Genomic DNA, 23370 nt, shown 5'->3' on the forward strand with positions numbered 1-23370 from the left:
GCTGTTTGTCCATTCATGCTCTCTAACAGACCTCTATAGCCTTTACAGAACAGCTGCATTTAGACTAGAACTAAATTATGCAAAGGTGGACACTGTTTACCAATCAGGTGACTGCTAAAGGGATTCGGCTGTAGTGGATCAGAGTAAATGCATAACACGCTTTCAGATATTTATGTAAATAAATGTTTACAAAACATTTATTACACCTTTTCCATTTCCCAACTGTGTGCTACTCTGTGTTGATCTATCAAACAAAATCCCAATAAAATATAGCCAAGTGCACTCTGGGGTTGTAAAGTTTACAAATATGGGACAGGTTGAGGGGTTAGGATACTTTTGGAAGGCAAGTTTTTAATGCTGAATTGGTCATTTTCTTTGTACCGCACAGTTGAGAAAGCTGCTGCATTTTGTTCTTTTTCAGTGACCTACATCCTAACAGCACTGAAGCGAATGATTAGGTACAAGTAGCAATTCCATGGTATAAGCAAATAAAAAAATATTCCTTTTCAGCTCTTGCTTATACTGTAGCTACACACTAAGCAGGTTTGTCCATTTCCATGCACATCTTCTAGGATATAAAACAGAGGAAGATCTTGCAACATCAGTTTTTAAACCTTGACATTTATGACAAATAAAATTCATCACTATTCTGAATGGCAGCTGTAAAAAAGTTATAAGTTTTGTTCCTATTAAAGATAATCTGTAAAATAGTTGTGTACTCTATCAAAAACATTTTTTCTTTTAGTTTAAACTTTATTGGTGAATTTCAGTAAAAACATATGGAAGATCTGAGTCTCCAAAGTGGTTGTATTTGACAACAAAAGCAGTACAGATGAAAGGACTGTGCCTTTTATTTCTTTTTTCACCCCCCTATGTTGGCTGTTTTATCTACTAACTACCAACCCAAGATATATCCATGACCAGTAGATGGCACTAGATGTCCACCAGAGCCAAGAGTTGCACATTCCTTCATCTCTGTCCTCTCAGGGAGACTTTCACTGCAGTCTTGAGAAAGTCTCCTTAGTTGAGTTTCCTGTTCTGTCAGCTAAACATTGTGAAAAGGTTCAGTCTGTCAAGCTTGACTGTTTCAGACGTGTATTTGGCTGGGTTTGCTCGGTGTCGAGCTCGGACTGCATCTTCACTCTCAGCGAGGGCTTGAAGTCACGGTTTGATGCAGAGGCAGTGTGTTCGGTGCTGGGCTCTGTAACCTGCATCAGTGGGACTCTGAAGGGCCGCTTGACTTCATACCAGGTTAATAGGGAGTCCCACTTCACTTTGTCCCTGCCTCAGTCAATACCTCAGTCTCCAGAGGTTGCAACGCATGGTTTGGTCGATGAGCACGTCAACATACAGGTCAAAACCTGAGTGTGGTTTTATGGTGTGACACCTAACATTTTGGCAAAGCTGACAGCAAACATATTTGGAATTACGTTTTTTTTTTTCTTTCTTCACCTCTGCTTCCCTGGCGGGTGGATAAAAGTAGTGCACTTCAGTGACTCTCCTAGCAGTAGTCCCCGGGTGAAAAGGCTCTGCCACGTTCAAAATGAAAACCGAACAAGGGTGAGCATGCAGTCACACACTGCTCGTGTGTTCTCTGGGGGGTGGGTAGCTGATGAGCGACAGCTCCTGCTCCATCTCCGTTTCTGGCTCTGTCTCCGAAATCATGCCGGGGTTGTGGCATTCCGACAGGCTCTGTGACGCTAATCCGATTTGCGTCCCATCATCTGTTGTGTCCTCCGGGTCCACCGTCAGCCTCCCATTATCTCCCCTGCTGCCATTGCGACAGTTGCTGTTGCGGTCCACCCCTGCTTTGTCGTGGCTGCTCGGCAGCAGAGGGGTAACAGCGTGCGACGGGCACTGCTGGGGCGCAAAGAGGGTTTTGCCGCCTTGTCCGGCCGCATTGGCCCCCACTTTGTACTGGCACCTTATGTAGTTGGAGAAGGCTCTCCTGTAGGTCTTATTGAAAAGGGTGTAGACCAGAGGGTTGACCCCGGAGGAGATGTAACCCACCCAAACGAAGACGTTTAGGAGATCATGAAGCAGCGACTCGTTGCACGAGCCCCGGCACAGAACAAAGGTGACATTGGTGATGAAGAATGGACACCACATGATGAGGAAGAGGAAAAAGACGATTCCCAGGACCTAAAGGAAAAAAAAGAAGTTAACATTTTAAGTAAAATCATAAGTCAAGCTATATATATATATATATATATATATATATATATATATATATATATATATATATATATATATATATATATATATATATATATATATATATATGATAACAGAAGGTGTGTGATCATGTGTGCCACATTTTCCTTCAGATAAGCAGTCCACCCACATCGGCTTCATCGGACCCATTTCTGTTGTTGGCTCCTTCTGCAGTAGACACAGGTCAGCATGGGATGCAAACTGTGATATTCTGTGTATTGCTACCTTGGAGAACCAGGTTTAAATCTTCAGCTTCTGTTTCATAGCACCACACAGGCCATCCCTCTTTCCCCAATGGGCATTAATAAACTTTGACCCACGACTCTGTCACAAGTTCACCACAGTTGCTTCCTCGATGCACTCTTCACAGATAGATTGGCCATTTTAAATACAGGAACACCACAAAAGAACTACAGTCTTTTGACTGGGCCTGATTCTCTGACACAGTCCTCCAGGCATCAAAATGTTGCCCCTGTCACACTCACTCAAAATCTCAAACCCATTTTTCCTGCTTCTAACACATCAACTTTGAGGATTTAATATTAATTTTACAAAATGAGGATATACTCAGTTTACTCCCTTTCCCGTCAGTGGTCATAATGTTATGCCTCCATGGTGTAAGTGTATAAGCTTTTCCTTTGTCATTAGAGAGGAATTTGAATTTAGTCAGGCCCCTCTCTGCGACGCTGGCAGAACTCCAACCTTTTTGACGTCACTCAAATTGCCTGGCTGGATTTGATAGTGTGTGACATGAACTGCTCTGAATATTCGGGGGAAAGAAATTTCACATTTTCTGTTAGGAAATGCCTGCGTCAGAAAAATTCACCTATCCTTGTTTCACACAGAGACAAATATATTCAGTGACAGTGACAGCTTAAACAGAACAAAAGAACTGTGACGGCAGAACCTCAAGGTTTGTTTTAACCGGATTCTTTTGATCTCGTCACACTACAGGAGAAATTTTCACACTGAAGCCAATAAACTCAGGAGTGGCATGCTTTTAAGAGTTTTGATCAGTGTTACGTGACAAAAAAAAAAATGCTTTTATTATGAGGCTTCAAGGTGTCATGTCGTTTAACCCTGTCTTTAGTTTTATCTCCCTGTTGGGTTCGTTTCAACCATTTAAAATTACTTTGCAGATAGAAAAAAATACTATACACCCCTAAGCAGGTAAGATGGGGTTTGGTCAGGCCTTTACCAGGAGTTAATGTTATTAAAATTTAAGTTTGAGTGCACGAAACCACTCAACAGATTCTACTGTGCCATTATTTCTGAAAAAAAGATGATGCCAAATTGGAAACGAGCATAAAAAGACACAAATACATAAAAATCTCATCAAACTTTCTTTTGTCATCATGACTGCTGACTACAGGTGCACTGAGAAATCAGCTGGTGATCGGAAACAACCGTGACTGGGCCTGACCACCAAAAATGTTTTAATTTTTATTTATTTATCAGTGAACACACAGCTACCAGGTCAAGTCACAACACTCTTTTTCATGCAGAGAAGACCCAAAGTTAGGTATATGCAGATATTTAAGGTGTTTAAACAATGAAGTAAGATAGAAAACAAAAGTGTAACAAGTTATTTAAAAGAAAACTGTTTCATACGAAGGCCATTCATTCAGTCTGCTACTTAAAGGGGGCACATCATGCAAAATCCACTTTTCTAAATATATTTTGTTGTGTACTTGGACTCTATCGGAATCCAGAAGAGTTGAATGTCTCTCCTGGTGTTGCATGGATATCTTTCATTTCTCTTTGGGTCATATTGCTCAAGTCATTTGGATTTCTCTGGTTTCTATTCAGTTTTCTGAACAATTTTGACACAATATTAGTTGGGGAACTGCTAAACAAGGTAATGGACTTCCTGCTTACCAATTTTGCCAATCCACTATTTTTATTTCTCTGAGTGATTTTGAAGTCCAAGCTGAAGGATGCCAAAGCTACAAGTGGATAAGAAAAAATGTTTGGTTGTTCATTACGTCATCCCCCAGCATACTGCAAAAATAGCCGAACGGGGTGGAGTGGAACACTCTGCGACCTGGAGAGGGGCGGGGTATGAAGTGCCTCCTTTAGATTTAAAGAGACAGCACCAAAACGAGTTGCTCTCAGACCCACCTCAGTACAGGGACAAATAAGGGGGAACGAGGGGGTGAATTAACAAGGAATTCAGACCAAAGCATTGTAGTTTCACTATAAAGAGACCACAACTGAATGATTTCAATGTGAAAAAGAAGCACTAAAAACCATGTGTCCCCTTTTAAAAGAAATCCAGACTTTTAGCAGATTACAGGAAGGCTGAATGTGCTATAGCAAAGTTGTTCTGTCTTCATCGTTTTAGTTTTCAACCTCATTTTGTAATGGAACATGTTGGATTTGAAAGTGTTTGCAAGTCGAGGTAGGGCTCTGCGTTCTGTTGGGAAAACACAGAGTCCATTTTTCAGGTTAGAAGTGGGGCCATTGATAACTGCACTGATCACTAATAAGTAAACCTGTGTTTTACAGAGACTGCTCTCTCTGACCTTGTGTCAGCACCTTTGCTCCTACTATAAATAATTAATGTCGTAAGTAAGCCCAGAAAGAAACATTTAGAACAATGTTCATTATTGTTGTTTCTGGAGAAATCAGCATCGGTTTAAATAGGCTAATAGCCGGTATAAGCAGTACAAATACAGGACATTGGAATTCGACCAAGAAACTCTGTTTAGTGAATCTCTGCAGTCAATGTTTCTTGCTGACTCAGTAAACCCCTCGGCGGAAACTAGACTTCCTAATGGCAGTTATCCCCGAGGTGCTGGAAAATATGCTCTGACTGACGGAGCAAGGCATGTGGGAAGTACGGCTTTTCCAGGGAGAGATGTGGGCAAATTCGTCACTGATGTTCTAAACCAGAGGGTCTCAGATTCCAGTCCTCTTGCAGAAGACCATGGTTTAAAAGCCCTGTTCTACACAATAAACACTATCAAAACTGCTACGCATAGGTTAATTACAGACTGATATTCCTATAACTTTGATCAATTTCTCAATAACACTGGCACATTATAACCAATAATACTCACCCTTCACTGGCACCACTACAAATGAACGAGACTGAAAACATTCACTGCACAAACCAAGTGGTTATCACATCCTAAAAATAAATTAATGGATTAAATTAAATAGATTAATGTATTTAAAAATCCCACAAATTTTAGGAAAAGGGAAGTGATTCCTTTTATCCAACTTGTTGCATTTCACTGTGGTGCAGCGGTGCAGTACTAACACAATTTGAGCTGTGTCACTTCTATCTGTCCTCTCTTACAAAAGTGCTACTCATAACCATTGTTTTCTCTGATGAAAAAAAATACAATTTCCTTTGCACTTCAGTCACTCTTGAGTTAAAGGGCCAAATTCTGCAATTCCAGCAAGGAAGGGATAAACCCCCAAAACAAACCCAGTTCCTGTCCTAATGGATATGGACAGGATGGAGGTCCCCAATCTCAACAACTTCCATGATTCATATGGATTTAGCAGAACTTTAAAGGTATTTTGGATCATATTAGATCAATGCTGTTTTTCTGGCAGAAGAAAAACCTAATCAAGATTCTCTAAGCATACATTAGTTGTTTGTGTTTATAACACGGGCCAGCGAAATACACAAAGGTATTCATTGGTGTTTATTTGGCTGCCAGCCCTCTGGCCTGCCTGCAGTTTCCCTTCTCACCTTGGAGGCTCGCCTCTCATTTTTTATGGCCTGCATCATCCCTCGTCTGCCGTGGCAACCCGACGCGTCACTTCTACCCGGCCCCATGGCTGGAGAGCTGAGCTGCGATGCGGCCTCGGAGCTAGGAATGATGCTGAGGCTGTCTGAGGTGGAGGCGCTGAGCAGAATGCTGGGCTCCGGGCCTTTCAGACAGCTCAGGGTGTTTCGTCTGCTTTGGAGGGGTGGGGGCTTTAGTTCTGTCCACAGAAAAAAAAGAGAGACAATACATGGATCTATGAAGTTTAAGGGTAGAAAAAAAAGTAAAACTACAATTCAAATATTGGAGAAAATGTAGCTCTTGAATCAAAATCAAATACAAGCCTTATTTTTCAAACTGCAAAACATTTATTTACCTACCTTTAATTTAGCTATCAAGAAAATGGCTGCATGTTTCACAACCAGTGTTAAGATATTACATTTCCATTTTTTTTGGGCACATGAGGAGGCAGCTTAAAAATAAATTTGCCGATATGTGGGTGAAGACCACCCCATCATAAAGAATTATCTCTAAATAAGCAAAACTGTGCGCATTTTGCTCATATCGATCAGATCAGTTTTATGTCATTGGAGGAATCCTCCTGTGTCCTTTCTGCCATCTAAATCCTCCCTGCTGCAACTCTCAAAAACAGTTTGCTGCCTATTTTAACAGGAACAGAGAAAATGGTCCAATTTCTGGAACTCCGTAAAGCTTTCATGAGCTCCTGCGAGACAGATTGAATAAAGTGTCTATAACCCGAGACATTTTCCAAATTACGTCAGGTTTGTGATAAAATTCCACTCTTCCCTGTGACTTTATGCAGTGCGTACTTGTAAAATAAAAGGAAAATGATAATTGATTTGCATAATTCAAAACTGAATTTTTTGCCCTGGCTCCATTGCACATATAGACCAATACCTCATGTGTGAAGAAGATTGTCTTTGAAACTGAATTCATGAGTCTCAGTGAATTTAGGTCTCTACTTTGACTGGGACATTCCAACACATGAATAGATAGCACTGGTTCAATGTTTAAGGTCAAGGCAAGTTAATGTATAAAGCATTTTTCAGTTAAAAAACCATTCAAAGTGCTGAGCATGAACAAAAAAAGAATACACGAGAGAGGAAATAAAAACATTACAGAAGCACATTGCAAAAGAATTGTAGCAGCAGGTTAAGACAAGCTGGACAACAAACAAAAACATTAACATTAAAAGGCAACTCTAAACAAATAGTTTTTTAACTTTGATTTAAAGGAACACAGGGCTTCAGCACTTTTAGAGTCATAAGTGGAGCATAAAAACTAGCTTGCTGTAGTTTTAAAGGTGAATTTTCTTATCCCCATCCTAAATCTTAATTCAGCCTCTAAGAAGTTTTATCTCCAGCTTTGCCCCTTATTTAGCTACTGCCATCCCCCAAAAACCTCTTAACTGGCTTTCATTTGGAAGAAAATCTTCCCCACAGCATGATACTGCCAACACCATGTTTCACTATTGGCATTATGTGCTCAGGCTGATGTGTTAGTTTTCTTTTGACCATCATTTTGCATGTTGGTCAAAAACGTCCGCGTTTGGTTTCATTGAACTTGAGTTTTGTCAAACCATAATTTATTTAGCTATGAGCTCAGTGTTTATCCTTAACTTATTTTAATACCTGCTCACAAATAGTTGTTGTTTGTTGCTGTCTGCAAATGATACTGTCTGCTACTTCCTTACTCTGTGAGCTGCTGAAGAGTCAGTTTCCCTGATGGAGTCACCACAAAGTAAAGCCTAAGTCTGAATTTTTAAATCTAAGCTTGAATTTAATTGAAACGTATCCAATTAAAAGGTGTCGAAAGCAACATACAAGCCATTCCTTCCAAATTGTTACCAGTAAAAAAACTGAAAAAAACATTGACCTGGCATTTCATAATTATGTGCTACTTTATGACGGTCTATCACATAGAATGCATTAAAGTTTTTGGCTGTACCATGGAAAATTTTAAAAAGTTCATTAGGTGAGAATATTTTTGAAATGGGCTTTTGCTTTTTATAAATGTAATGTGGAAAGACAAGTAATGCACAGTGATCAATGTACAGCTTTTGGCTTTTGATCAGTAGCTACCTTGTGAGTCTGGAGGATCAAGCGTATTGATCTCTGGAAGGTGGAATGGGCTCGCTGGAGGCTGCAGTGTGATTGCTGGTGCACTCAAAGGCTGCTGGGAAGAAGACTTTGCTTCATACAGGAAGACGGTGGCCTGCCTCTGGAGCACCTGCGTAGGATAGGATGGAACGATGAAGAGAAAACAGACCACACGAATATGGATTTCCAGGCCTGGAGGCATATGTGTAGGCTCCCGAAAGGTTACCTGTATGGTGAGGCAGTAAGTCACCACCATGATGACCAGTGGGATGAAAAAGGCCACAAAAGAACCAATCAGCATGAAGCGCTCCTCGTTGAGGACACAGCTGCCGTTAACAAAAACCTTGTCCTCATTGTGGAGACCAATCACGGGAATGGGCATTGACACGCCTGAGGAGAAAGAAACAGAGCAGGAAGTAGATATTGATCGTTGAGGTAAGGATTTTGCATTTACACACTAGTTTCATCTTTAGTCAGACATTGTCCCTGTTCAAAGCAGATTTCCAAGTCAAATTACTTGCCTTTTTTTTTTTTTTTTTTTTTTTTTTTTTTTACAAATCATCCACCCAAAACTGTATAGACTACTATTGCCCATCTGCTGAAATTATATATATATTTTTTCTCCAAGAACAGTCCTGTATAAATCTGTGGAATGGGTATTAAACACAGATGCAATTGTTTTCAACACTCCACTTTAAAACGTATTTATTGTCAGTAAAAGTGAAAACTTCTACTGAGTTTCTTCCCAGCTAGATGAATACAAAAATGCATACTTGAACAAAAAAAATCTCCCTGCTGCTCATTGGTGCTTATGTAGTGAGGAACGTTGCATTCATGCATAGACCAGGGATCAAAGTGCCAACAATGGTATTATTGGATATGTTCTACACTAACTTAGCTATATTGACAAAGATAATAAAATCAACACAATTGTGTGCAATTATACAACAGAGGCTTTTGAACACTGATAAGTCTCCAGTGAAAAATCACAAAGAAGTGGCAAATCCTGAAGTAGTGTGCTATGATTTAAAAGTCAAATTCATGCTGCCTGCTGATGCCAAAATGCTACTGCTGGTCCACAATCAGCTGATTTAGTATTCAAAAGCCTGCGGATGGTGTGAATGTCAATTCCAGACACAGCTTTAGACAGACAAGCATTTTGCTTTTGATATTGACTTTCTAAGCTTCATTCATTTTGCGCTGTTCTGTGCTTGCATGAAGCTGTAGGTTCACAATGGAATATTTCAAAGACCTTGGACTGATCATATAATAAGATGTCATTTGAAAACATGTAAACCTGTGAAAAAAATGTCCACAGCTTTGAGGGCAAGTAATATTATGGAGGATAAAAAATGTTCTGGAAATGCACCAATGTTTTACATCATTTAAACCAATGGTAACAAATGAAAAAGCAGTGATTCATAGATTTTGACTATTAGATGTTCTTAGTGGGAAAGTTAGAAGTTGCTTGGAGCAATCCCTTGAACTTAGACTGTTTGAAGATTCTATGAAAGAGATAAACAAAGCTTACATGGACAAGACGATCCTTAGCCTGAAAAAAACCCTTCTGTTGTCAAAGTTTGAACTGAAAATACACGTCACTCAACTTAACATTTGCTGTAAATTTTATTTTAATTGTTTTAGTAAAAAAAAAAAAAGGATCAAACCTGATTACAATCAGCTGTTTTTACAGCCATATTTACTTTTCGATGTAGCAGTGAATGATGCCTGACTATTGAGATTGTATTTAATTGTACCCATAGGCTCAGTTTTTTGTAGAAAAATATAGTATTCACAGATGTCTAAATAAAGCTTTGCTCCTACAGCAGAGGATGCAACAATAGGTAAATTCAGCAAAGATACAGGGAGTTTCCAACAGAAAACAAGAATGTGAAATACGCCCATTGGTATTGGACTTATGTAGTTGAAAGATAATGTCCAGTTGTGGAATATGCTTATTAGTGAAGCAAAACATTGTCTACAAAAATCATAAAATAAAGATTTCTTTGTAATTAGTGTAGAGTCAGGAAACAACATACATACAACCTCTCTGATAACATGAAGCAGGCAAAAAGATCTAAAAAAAAAACAATGGGTTGTGCCCTAATATAAATGTATTTAATAACATATAATAATTTTCATTAATTCAACCTTTATTTATACAGGTGGACCCAATGAGATTCAAGATCCCATTTACAAGAGAACAAACAAGCAAAAAAAGTTACGAACACAGTAACAATGCAAATAGTTAAAGCATTCAACTCAAATTAATCTAAGCTAAGAAAAATATGACCTGAAAACAAGAGCATGTTTCAGAGAAAGATTTCTTTGCTTTTCTTAAAATAGATTTTTGCTGTTCCAGAGGAATTAACGTGGCTACTTGAGATCCTGCCACAGAGTCTTCCATGTTTACGGGGCAAAGTAAGAAAATGCCTCTTTCCAAGTTCTCATCTTACAAACACAACACTCAAGGAAATAAAGTCCTGGGATGCAGTTCTGTGATTGGATTGTCTAAGTGATATGTAGGAGGATAAATAAGGCAAGAACAAGGCGAGAATAGCTTTATTGATAAAAAAAATATGACTTATAGTAATGGCCAAATACCAAAAGAATTTAAAGTAAAGATATGAGTGAGAGATTCATAGTTGGGAACGTTAACGCTTCATGATCAACAACATCCTACATATGCAGAGAGGTGGAAGATGCTTCATTTAAACATCAAACATCACCGTAAACAGAGGCAGAAAGGTCCTTAGAACGACATGGTTTCTTGCAATGGATTAAAAGCAAGATTGAGTTCTGAAGAAAGACCCTAGTGTGATCTTCAACATGTTTAACATTTGACTTAAGTGAAAAAAAGCTTAATGTCCATTTCTGTGCCAAGGTGAGACTCATAAAATGTTTTGGTGGTAGTAATAATAGTAATAATGATAATAATAATATATTTTATTTAGAAGCGCCTTTCAAAACACTCAAGGGCACTTTACGACTGAAGATACAACAACAACAACAATAAAACAAATAAAACATCATCAATAAAAGTTAAAATCACAGAGAATAAACAGTCTTGAAGTGATGTGTTTTGGTTTTGGATTTAAACAGGTGTAGAGTAGAGATATAGACATAGAGATATTACAGATGTCTGACGGGAGAGAGTTCCAGAGTTTGGGAGCAGAGTGAGACAAAAAGCTCTGCTCCCAAAGGTATCGAGGCGAAAAAAGGAAACAGAGAGAGGGATTTAGGAAGAAGATCTGAAGGAACGGGAGGCTGAGATACCACGAAGCAGATCAGATAAGTAAGGAGGGGTGAGGTTGTGGATGACCTTGAATGTAAAGAGGAGACTTTTAAATTGAATTCTGAATTTGAATGGGAGCAAAAGAAGTTGCTGTAAAACAGGGGCGGTGTGATGAAATGAAGATGTACCTGTAATGATTCGAGCAGCTGAGTTCTGGACCAGTTGGCGCTTATGGAGAGTTTTGTGCAGGAGACCAAACAGAATGGAGTTGCAATAATCTATACGGGAAGACTGTGAACAAGTATAGAGGTAGAACGAGGAGAGAGGGAAGGACGCAACTGTTAATATTGTGCAGATGGAAATATGCAGACCGAGTGATATCATTTATTTGACATGTGAAGGACAGAGAGCTATTAAGGATGACACCCAGATTCTTGACCTGAGGTGAGGAGAGAGCTGTGTATTTTGGATAATGCTGATTTGGTTCCTACAAGGAGGAGCTCTGTTTTATCACTGTTTAATTTTAGAGCCAAGATTTTATTTCAGACGAACACATGGTGAGGGAGGAAGGTGTAGACAGAGTAAGGCTTGCTAGGTAGATAGAGCTGGATGCCATCCATGTAGCAATCACACTGAATGTTAAACTTAAGGAAAATATTGTCAAGGGTAAGAAGATATATGGTGAAGAGCAGAGGTCCATGGACAGAGCCCTGCAGTACACCAGAAGTTACAGGGGAGGGACAGGAACTGAATCACTTGAATGAGTGAATGACCACTAAGCTAGGAATAAAACCAGTCTCAGGGGATATGAGAGATACTAATCGACGATAATCTGTTGAGGAGGGTAGTATGGAGTATGGTGTCAAAGGCTGCGCTTAGATCAAGAAGGATGAGTATGGAGAATAAACCACAGTAAGCTGCCATCAGGAGGTCATCTGTGATTTTTATAAGAGTAGTTTTCAAACCAGACTGGAATTGTTCATAGAGGTTATTTTGAATTAAATGAGAATGGGGTTGAGTAGCAACTGTTTTTTCAAGTATTTTGGAGATAAACGGTAACTCGGAGATGGGGCGAAGATTATTATAATTGTTGGTCCATATATTGAGTGACCAGTTCATCAGGGGTGGGATCCGGGATCAAAGTTCTGGTGATGTGAGAAGAGAGGGTGATCATATTAATATTCTTTATTTTCCGGTAAGAGATAAGATGTGGTATTGTGGTTTTATATATATATATATATATATATATAGTCTATATATATCATATATATATCTATATATCAATATATATATATAAAATATATATCATATATACATCTATTATATATCTATCATATCTATATATATAATATATACTCTCTATATATATCAAATATATATCTCTCCATCTCTCTATCTCACTCTCTCTCTCTCATCTCTCTACTTCTCTACTCTCTCTACTCGCTCTATAGATAGATATATAATATATATATATATATATATATATATATATAAATATATATATATAAATATATATATATATATATATATATATATATATATATATATATATATATATATATATATATATATATATAGGCAGGGAAAGATCAAACATGAGGAAGAAATGGTCAGTTATCTGGAGATCATCAGCTGTGCAGTTGGATGGAATGAGATCAGAGCAGCAGATTAAATCCAGGGTCTTTTGATGTGAGTGGAAAAGTCAGAGAATTGATAAAAACCAAAGCTATCCCGGTATGATAGGAAGTCTCTTGATAGGGGAAGATTATAATTTTCCAAATGTATATTAAAGTCCCCCATTAATAATACGTTAGGAGACAGGGTCGGAAGATGGCTGAGTAAGGCAGCAAATTAATTTAGAGAGACACTGTGTGGTTTAGGGGGGGCGGTAGACAGTAGCAATAATAGTGGGAGTAGCACCGGGGAGTTCACAGGCTACGCATTCCATTGAATTGAAAGTAGGCAGAGATATAGGAAGCACTTTGAGCTTCTCGCGGTAAACAACCGCGAGGCCTCCACCGTGACCTGTCCTTCCTGGCTGACACATGTAAATAAACCCCGCTGGAGTAGAGTCGTGAAGATCGGAACAGTCATTTGGTTGTTGCCAAATTTCAGAAAGGCACAGAAAGTCAAATTTATCCTGGATGAGTTGTCCTTTGCCAGTGAGCAAGCGGCTGTTAAGGAAGCCGAAGTTGGAGAGGAAGTTATCATGCTTGACCGGAGAGTTAGCCGACCTAGCTGGGGAGGCCAGCACACTGTGATCAACACACCGGTTAGAATGTCTGTGGTGCCGACGAGTAGTGGGCCAGAAGGAATTGATAGGCTTGGAGCTGTCAACATTAAAATGTCAAAGATCCATGATGAATATATTTGTGACGATGAAGAAGAGCAATGTCCAGGTGGAAGTGTTTCTGGTGGAGGGAGAGTCAGGCAGCAACTGTTCTGGAGGAACTCATCGGCTGTATACTGGAAGAGACTTGATCCAGGTTGGAGAAAAAAAAACAGTAAAATAAACCAGGCCACTGCAAGCCAAATATGAATATGGTATACCTATCATTGTTTTTAAGGAAAAGAGAGTTTGTGGAACTTTGTTTTCAAAGTAATTTACTTCATTAGCCTGGAAATGGTTAAAAAACAATCTCTGAGGCTGAACCACATCGAGAACCATTCTCCTTAAATGGAGAAAACAGAGAACAGAGGTGACCGTCCTACCAAAGCATCAAAGACTCTTTCAGGAGGTCAGAAAAGAGCCAAGAAGAACACTTGATGATCGTTGTTGCTGACAAGGGAGGCATAACTAGATCTAGGGGCAATCAAGTTTTTGCATAGGGTCGGGGGGGCTTTGATTCTTCTTTTCACTTAATAAATGAAACTGTAATGAACTCAGGCTATCTTGCTATCAGGCTATCTGAAATTCAGTTAGTTCACTGATGTGAAAATTCAAGTGTGAAAGGAAATTAAAAAAGGCATACTTTATGTTCCTATAATTGTAGCATTTTGCTGAAGCTAAATGTCTTTTTAGCGTATTAGCCTGTTCCCAGACCTAATTTCGTATCCACCATGAAATAAAAAATTAAATAAACCTTACAGTAAAGGTTTGCTATGCCTGTGAGCTGTTTCTGACTACATTTCAACTGAACATTTCACTTTCATCAGTCAAATTTATTAACACATTTTGTTTCTGTTTGACATTAAATGGTGCAAAAGAAGTGTGTAAGAGGGCATTTTTTATTAGATAAAAAGTGAACCCAAAATATGTAATATGTTATGCTGCTATATTTGTAGCATTTTTTGGGGGCTATAATATTTTTTCATAAAATTTGCATATGGGCAAAACGTACAGGGCAATATGCTAATAATGTTGGAAACATTCTAATAGCATAATCATTTTTAGCTAAAGCTTTTCTTCATCATTTGAAATAAATTAATGCTTAAACAAAAATAGCTTTAACACCACTTTAACGTTAAATTAGACTACTTTCAAAGAAGTGTTCGGCAAAAGAACAACGTAGTGGATCACAATCAAGTAATGAGCACAAAAAAAACAAGGAGAAAACACAATATTATCTCCTTTTAAACCAACCCAGACACATTTGTTGTTTTACCCATTAGGCTGTGATGTGTCATTTTTTTTCTGGAAATGAAATGAAATAATCTTAACGCACTGCAGAACAACACATTAAGCAGGTAATGAGAGCTGCACCTGTAATAAATCAACCTGCTATTAGTGTTTTTAAAATCTATTAGTGTTTAATGGATGTTCGCAAAGGTGCATTTTTGCTGTTAAGAGACAGTGCTGATAAAGACTAAAGTGGGAACAAGGCTTTGAAGGCCCAGCAGATTTTTTGACCTCTGATAATAACACTGCCTAATGTGCCTCGCCTGATTTTAAAGGGGTTCTTTTTGTTGAAGTGGAAAGTGTCTGCTGGTCCGAGAAAAACAGGACACAGCAGTGAGAAAACAAATCCTCTGTGTTAAAGCTGCTGAAGGTGAGAGCTAAACAGCAGGTCATCTTAGTCCTTGAGCTGAATCATGCTTGATGTGAGGGCAGATAAGTGCAAGGTACATTGTTTGCTCCGGCACAGTTCCTGCCCGGGCCAGCATAAAAATCCTATTTGAATTTGGCAGCATCCTGAACTCAGTCATTACCATTACTTGCACACGTGCATGCGCAAAACCCTCCCGGGTCTATAGATCTGACTGATGAGGCTATCCCGTGGCCCTCCTCAAACAATGATTCACTCAGAGCGTGTAAAAAAAAAGCTGGTCAAGAGAAGTACTTTAAAGTGTAATTTCGACTTACTCCAGCTTCACCTCAGCTTCTACTCACCATAAAAAACTTGCTTTATACCTCATTAAATTACAAGAAGATAACATAAAATCTAAAGCATCTGGACAGCCTTAGGTTCCAAGTGAATTGATCCTGTAATTTAGCAACTCCTCCCGACAGAAAAATGCCTGATGGGCTACTTCTAGCCATTTCACAAGGCAGTTTACAATGTAACTTCTGACAGTCACGTATTAAACTTCTTGCTGAGCTGTATAATTTGTTCTTAAAAGACAGCAGATTTCCTCCCTGCAGGTGAGAGAAGCTGAATGCCCGAGTTGCAGCAACTCTCTGTAAATCCACAGAATACATAACAGACACAATAAATGCTAAGCTGACATGCTTGCTTTGTTGCATCACATGACATGGCTGTAATAGGCTGAGATTACTGTAGCAACAGATAAAGATCTGCAACATAAACTGGGTGCAACGGAAGAGAAAAACCTCCAGGAATGGAAGAAGGAAATAGCAAGACAAGAATACATATATGTTTAAGAATTAAAAGGACAAATAATTAATTAATAAAAAAATCAAACATATTTAAGTAAAAACTCTTTAAAAACTCTTAAATATAAATAAATAAGGGGAATAAATATGAAAAAAATTAGAAGAGATTTGGAAAACACCATATTAATAAATGCTCATCTGTCAAAACTTATAGATTTAATAGAGACGTTGAATGAAAAATGAAAATAATTGCACAGATAAAGTATGAAGATGATGAAGATTGTCAATTTGTATCAGGTATTTGATTACTTGTTAACAAAAAATTATCTTATTATTGTTGCATTTAATGACCAATTTTTTCATTTGTGAAACTATTTACTGGGAGAGTAATTAATTTATTAAGCTATTTCGTTATTTCCAAATGTATTATTATTACAGCAGGATTGGTCCTCCAAACTCTCAGCCATCATTATATTAAAAAACAGGATATGTTATTGTACCTAAAGTGCCACGAAAAGGATACATTTCCTCGGTATGAATAACAAGATGTAATTCTGGGCATTCTCACTGCCACAACATGCCTCATTAGAAAGGTCCAGTCCCTGTGTTGTAAGAGCAAACTCTGACTTAGTCCCAAACCATAACATGTACCAGATTATGTTGCATGGACAACCTTAAACTGCCTGTTTCCTATTGCCATGTATGTGGACACGTTGAAAAATGTGTGTTACAAAAGTCTAAATATGAGCAAATGAAGATGTGCAGAGCAAGAAGTCTTGTCCCAACCTTAGAATTGTTGTTGCTTCTGAGGCACACCTCACTTATGCAGTCAAAAAGTCTGAGTCTTCCCTCAGTAACAGCATCCACACTAAACGTTTTGTTTTTACTGTGATCTGGTAGGGCTTGGGTATGTTGCATTTACTGATCATAAAAATAACACATTTTGGAGATGCCTATTGCTATTCATATCACCATCAGACTGACCAAGCTGATAATAAAAAAAAAAATCTGGTCTCCAAATAATTTGAAATAGTGCATACAGAGCCAAAACGAAGGTGGTTCTTTTTTTATGCCTGAATGATTCACAAATTAAAAGTCTGGGATGGGGAATGAATGTGAGGATTTTGGACAGAACCACACGATACGGAGATGACTTCCTGACTGAATAAATAAAATAATAATAAAATGGAGACTGAGCCCGATATAAAAAATAAACCAACATCAAATAAACACCAAAGCCTGCTGGATACAATCTAAAAATGAACATATTTTTTCTACAACACACCCACATGCTGGCATATGATATAACAAAAGTAGATGAATACTCATAATTCCACATTTTTGACATATCCTGTTCAATTAAACTGTATGACATATACATTCTTTAGGTGTAATTATTATAAATAAAACCTCTACCTTACAAAATGTCTCCAGATCTATCAGAATGTAAGGACATTGCTTGTCCACAGCTCTCTTCAGGTAACAATGCACACTTTGTCAGACTTAGTTCTAGATTTTATGCTAGACCACTCCTGAACTGAAACATTTTTCAGGTGAAGCCAGCTTATTGTTGATGAGGATGAATGCTTTAACTCACTGTGATGCTGAAAAGTAAAATGTCTCCTTATCTTCAGCTGTCTAGCAGATATCTGATAGTTTTGGGTTTTATTCACCCTGACAAAACCCCTCTTCAGTCTAATACAAAGTGATTCTAGAGCACGATGCTGCCACTGCCATGTTCTCCTCTGGGTATGCTCATCTTTTGGTAAGGCTTTGTGCAGTTTTGGGGTCAGATATAACGTTTGAAACTGTTTCCCAAAAATATAAGTTTGGTTTCATCAAACCATTTTAATCAGGAGAGACTCACACAGACAAAAAGAGGCAATTAGAGAGATTTATTGGCATAAATTAGAAAAGTTCTACGGCACTCAGACCCCGGCACGAGATGTGAAACCTGCGAATGTCTATGATCTTGGATATTCATTTTAGGATTAGGATTAGTGAAGTCTTCCCCCCTGGGTTCCGGACACTGGTGGTGGAGGAGTAGTCAGGTGACACTTGTGAGTGTGACGGAGGAGATGGGGTGGAGGAGGGTCGAAGCTCAGCTGAAGGGCAGGAAAATCCATGTGTGGAGAGCCTTATAAGCAAAGCCTTGTGGGATGACAAAATGAGGATTTGATGGAGATTAGCTGGCGCACCACCACATGACGAGGTGATCAGTGGAAACAGGTGCCCCCGGGGTGAATATTCCAGCTTGAATGTTCATTTAAACTTCATAACACATGCTTAGCCGGGGATTGAGACTGGCTTAGCCAGAACAAGATATGTTGTAATTTTATCCCTTCTTCTCTGTTTTAGCATCCAAGTAATTCAGGATATTGTTGTTACATTTAGAACAGTGTTAAATAGTCTTTTGTCTAAAATGTAATGTCATTTTACTTGTATTTTAGTCTACTGTCAACTGTGTTCTAGTTTTAGTCTTGTTTTAGTAGTTTTAATCTTACTATATTTTAGTCAACTACACTTCCTGTAAACATAAATGTGAAATCACAGAGGAATGCATGTTTTGTCCCAGACAAGAGTGGCATCAGTTACATGGCAAAAATAAATTCTGATTGGATTTCATGTTCCTGAAGTATCCTTGTCTGTTTTTTATTAGTCGATGAAAGGTTCTCTCATTTTCTTTTACTTTTTGTTAAATTTAGGATTTTGTAAAAAAGAGAAGGCTGTTTAAAAAATGTTTTTGACATACCGTTTGTCAACAGAATTAGTTACCAACCAGAATGTCCTGCTGCTGTTAATCTCGTGACGGCCTAACTGCATACTTTCAGTCTCATCTTTTCATCGATTTGGAAGAAATTTCTATATTTTTTTCTCTGTACTCACATAATTTTCTCTACTAGCAGATGACCGAGATTACTGTGCCCTGGTGTACATAATGCTGCAGATTTTTTTTGGTGGTTATCTTACCCTGACAGAAGTCTTTGATTTCTTCTAACCTCTGTAGAAACGTTGGCTTTATTTTAAATATGCAATAGAGCAAATGGCTAATACATCCCACTAGGACACCTGAATCAGATTCACAATATTTAATGTTAGATTTGTTTCTAAGAAGACTAAATGTTGAAATTCATTCAATAGGTGTATATCATAAGGAATTGCCTAAGCTTGGGCTCACTTTGTTTAACAGGTCATTTTTTTCAGTTTTTTTTCCATTAAATTTGTTTATTTAGTTGTCAAGATAAATGCAGCATTATAGGTGTTTTAAGTTTCAAATTATTTAAAATAATTTCAATTTTATGTTATAAAATTCTGGAACTTGAACAGAGGTGTGCACGTTCTTGAGATCCACCGTACAAATCAAGGCAAAGTTAAACAACCTCCAAGTATAACAGCACGTGTTGCTACATTGGTGAGAATGGCTGCAGAGATCTCCTGCTGGACGTTACATTGATAATCTTTCTGCATCAATTGCAAGAAGACCTCTCAGACCTCAATCATAGCAGCAGGTAAAAGGGAGGAACCTTTACTGGGGTCAAAGAAATAGCAGGAGGGAGACACAGCTTGTCTTATCTGACAAAGGCACCAAGCTGTGAATGACCACAAAGGAAGAAAGACCAACAGTTTATTCAAACGGATCTTTTCTGTGCAGCTAATAAAACAATATTTCTGAGCAGTACAGTTTGATCGGAATATATACTTTGTTTTGGTTTACTCTGAGGGCAGGGTTTTTGTTTTATTCAGGATCCCACCATCTCGTCATGACTGAATTGATTGTTCTAAGAGAACTTTTCTCTTCCTCTGTTGAATTTGGTCAAAATCAAAGAGCATTTTCAAAAATAAGACTACTGAAATATGTTTGCTTAAATATGTGAAAAGATTTACAGAATAAGGACCTCAACACATGTGTGAATGGAGGGAGATATGAGAACAATATGTTTGTAGTTATACTTTTTATTGATTTACAAAGCACCATTAGCATCTAGAATATTTACATACAGCTCAACATTTAGGATACTCTTTTTTTTTAAAACAACTGGATTTCTATTCTAAAGATGAAGACGTTTTGCTTCCCATCCAGGAAGCGTTCTTCTGTGAGCCAGGCAAACGATGAGCCTAACGACTCTCCTTTGTTAGGGGTGATCATGGAGAATCGCTACGGTCCGAAGTCAAGTTGCATTTTCTCTGTTTTAAATAGCGTTATGAAAAGAAACTCCTTTGAGAGATGCAAGCATTTTAAGTTGTGAAAGATTTTGCCTGTGGACTGACAGACTCAGCGTGCTTTGGGGCTTTTTAAATTCATTACTAAAGAGGAAACGTTTGTGTCTAGATTAGTGTTGGTGAGCCAGGACCTCAGGCCAAATGGATCCAAAGACAGACAGGGGACAAAAGCAGCACCGAAGCAAGAAGAAAAAGGCACAAAGGAGCATAAAACTTTTCTTTGGTAATTAAATGGAGCAAAAACTTGGTTTCATTAATCCCTCCGTATTGATAAATTGAATCTCTGTCAAATCTTAATCGTCACTGAATGCTTGTGCTACGGAGCCTCTTGAGGGATTTAAACAAATACCAACAGCAAAACAGATTTAAAAGCTAATATGAATGCACATGATCACAGAAGAGCCAAAAAAAGAATTAACACAAACAGCTGAACAATAATAATGCTCCATACTATGGCAGATGTTTGAAGTATTGAAGATCTAAACGAGGCACTGTCATTTTTCTTTACCCTGAAGAGATACGGAGTGTCTTCCAAAAATATCGAAGCATGTTGAACTTTTTTACATTTTGGTTACAACTGGGAACTTGAATGTATTTTGCTTGACTTCACTTGTTAAACTTCCTCAAAATAGTGTTATTTAAATATATAATTTAGCTGTGTTGCCCTGGATGTAGCTCTGTCCATCTACTTATTGACTCTGAGCAGCTTCCCTGTCCCTGCTGAAATAAAGAATTCCCACAGCCTGATGCTGTGAAAGTGTCCATTATGGGGACGCGTCAGAAGAAAGTGCCTATCCCAGCTAGTGGACTGAACAGTACTGTGCAAGATGTTCTACAACATAATGGGGCTTTATATTTCTCCACCCCTTTATCCACAACCTTTCTGCTGTGTTCCTTGGTTTTCACAATTCTGTTTGTTTACAGATGTTCTCTAAAAAAAAACAAAAAACCCTCTTCTAAAGGCAATTGGCTGCCTTGTATCTTATTTAGGGGTACTAGAGTAAAGAGGGCTGAAAATCAGCTAGCTTAAGACTTTTCAGAATAAAAATAGTTTGGTTTCAGTTTGTTGTTCTAATATAAAAATTAAAGGCTGTAACTATTTTTCCAAGCCAGTGTATTTCATTGGACCTTGGACAAAATAGTTATCTAATGTAAATTCATATATATTGTATGTAAATACCTCGTTAGTCAAAAAATTAAAAAGCAGTGTCCCGCCACCTACTTTTTGTATTTAACATTGCTTGAATACCTGCATTGTTAGGGTAACCAATAACAACTGGTTTGTGATTACAATGAATCAGTGTCATTAACAAGGTCATGAACAAACAAACGTTGACTCAGTATGAGGAAAAAAGCCAGCTAACATGTGCTCCTCAGGGTGCAGAAAATAGATAAATTTCACAGTTCCAAACAGCACCAATCATGATTGACATATTCTATTTCAAAGACTTAATGCTAAGCTGACATGATTTGTGTGTCATGACATGCTCCAACATGATAATTATTACTCTTGTTTGTAAGTTTTTCAAATCATTAGCTGCCATCACTTGTTTTTAAGCTGCTAATCAGTGGAAATGATCACTTACACAAAGCTGAAAAATTCCCACAGTTTCCATCTTGCCCTTTGACACCATTTGGATGGTTGAGAGACAACTCATTAAGGATCTTTGTGCAGCCTGTCTCATAGAGCACCTCCCAACCCTTCATTTACATACTGTGCATAAAAACATTCTCAAACATTTTTTTGCTTTTCTGTCTGGCATTAAATCAGACAAAACTTTTCCTGTGTTTGTCTGTTTCTGATTACCAAAATTATTTATATTTGCTAAATGCCAGAATTGGTCTGATTTTTTTAAAGTTCCTTAAGAATCAGCAATTTTCATACATTGTCTTTAAATTGCATGACTTGTGTCAGATGTTTTGGATAAGCTTCCAAAAGCTTATCCCAACAGTTCACACATTCCTCCTGACAGACTTGTGTACCTGAGTGCGGCACAAATGTTCGATGGCACCATGATCAGGACTTTGTGGCGGCCTCTTCAAAACGTTGACTTTGTTCTCCTTCAGCCACTTTGTAACTATTTTGTGTGTATGGTAAGACAGATTTGCACCCAAGCTTTAACATCCTGTCTGATGTCTTAAGGCCTGTTTACACTACACCTAAAAACCGAGCCATGCCGAGACCAGTCCGAGCTTGGATCAGTTAACCGGGATAAAAACGGCCGTTTACACACAGGAGTTATCTCGGTTATGGTTCCTTGGTTGCTCCTCGCCTCCTAGTGGCGATCTGCGGTACTACTGCTCTCTGGGATTGAAGGCGGGACAGAGCAAATCAAAATGGCGGCGCCCGTAACATTCAGGATGTTATGGTTAGACATAGGGTCGGCTTTTGGAACGAGGATAAGACAAACAAACGTCTAATAAGGATTTACAGACGCAGGAAACAACAACAGACACTGAGGTTCATCACACTGCTAAGCAGAATCATCTCTGGAAATCATGTGGCATGGTAAGGAAGCTAGTATTATTATGAATGTCTGAAATTTGTCTGAATGGATTGTGAATCGGGTCGTGCAGCCAGACACGGCGGAAAACTCGCGGACAGTCAGCTGACTGTAAAGGGATGACGCGGTCTGCTCATGCGCTCTTGGTTATCACGTAACCGGGATAAAAAAAAACAGTCCGAGACCTGCTAGGGAACTGGTCTGCATTTAGCGCGGTCCAGTTATGTTTAGCGCGGTCCGGTTCAGTCTGCTGACCGTTTACACACAAGAGTTACCTCGGTTACCGAGCTCGGACTGGTCTCGGCTCGGTTAAAAGTGTAGTGTAAACGGGCCTTTAATGTGCTCCTTGTGTTCTTTTCTCATGATGCCATACATTTTGTGAAGTGCACCAGTCCCTCCTTCAGCTAGACAATAATAAACAAGTGCCACATTATAGGTCATGTCACAGTCTCTGATAAACAATTTTTGTAAAAACCACAATTATGTTTACATTTTTATTTAAAAAGTATTAATTGACTGTACATTATTCGGGTATCTTAGGTGGGTAACAAAATAATGGCACACGGAAACAGCAAGATTA

At 38.4% G+C, this 23370-nt stretch overlaps 1 protein-coding gene across 2 annotated transcripts in view; it reads right to left on the minus strand.

Moving 5' to 3' along the window:
• Positions 1-789: 789 nt before the first annotated feature.
• htr2cl1 (5-hydroxytryptamine (serotonin) receptor 2C, G protein-coupled-like 1) overlaps positions 790-23370 on the minus strand; it is a 141225-nt gene continuing 118644 nt past the window's right edge. For both annotated transcript variants that reach the window (XM_036146273.1, XM_036146272.1), the window contains exons 6-9: positions 8283-8446; positions 8039-8186; positions 5921-6156; positions 790-2142 (exon numbers count right to left, since the gene is read on the minus strand). In XM_036146273.1, the coding sequence (XP_036002166.1) occupies positions 1573-2142; positions 5921-6156; positions 8039-8186; positions 8283-8446 (1118 nt within the window). In that variant the 3' untranslated portion in view covers positions 790-1572. The remainder of the gene's footprint in view (positions 2143-5920; positions 6157-8038; positions 8187-8282; positions 8447-23370) is intronic.

This window comes from Fundulus heteroclitus, chromosome 14, assembly GCF_011125445.2.
Source record: "Fundulus heteroclitus isolate FHET01 chromosome 14, MU-UCD_Fhet_4.1, whole genome shotgun sequence".
Taxonomy (NCBI): domain Eukaryota; kingdom Metazoa; phylum Chordata; class Actinopteri; order Cyprinodontiformes; family Fundulidae; genus Fundulus; species Fundulus heteroclitus.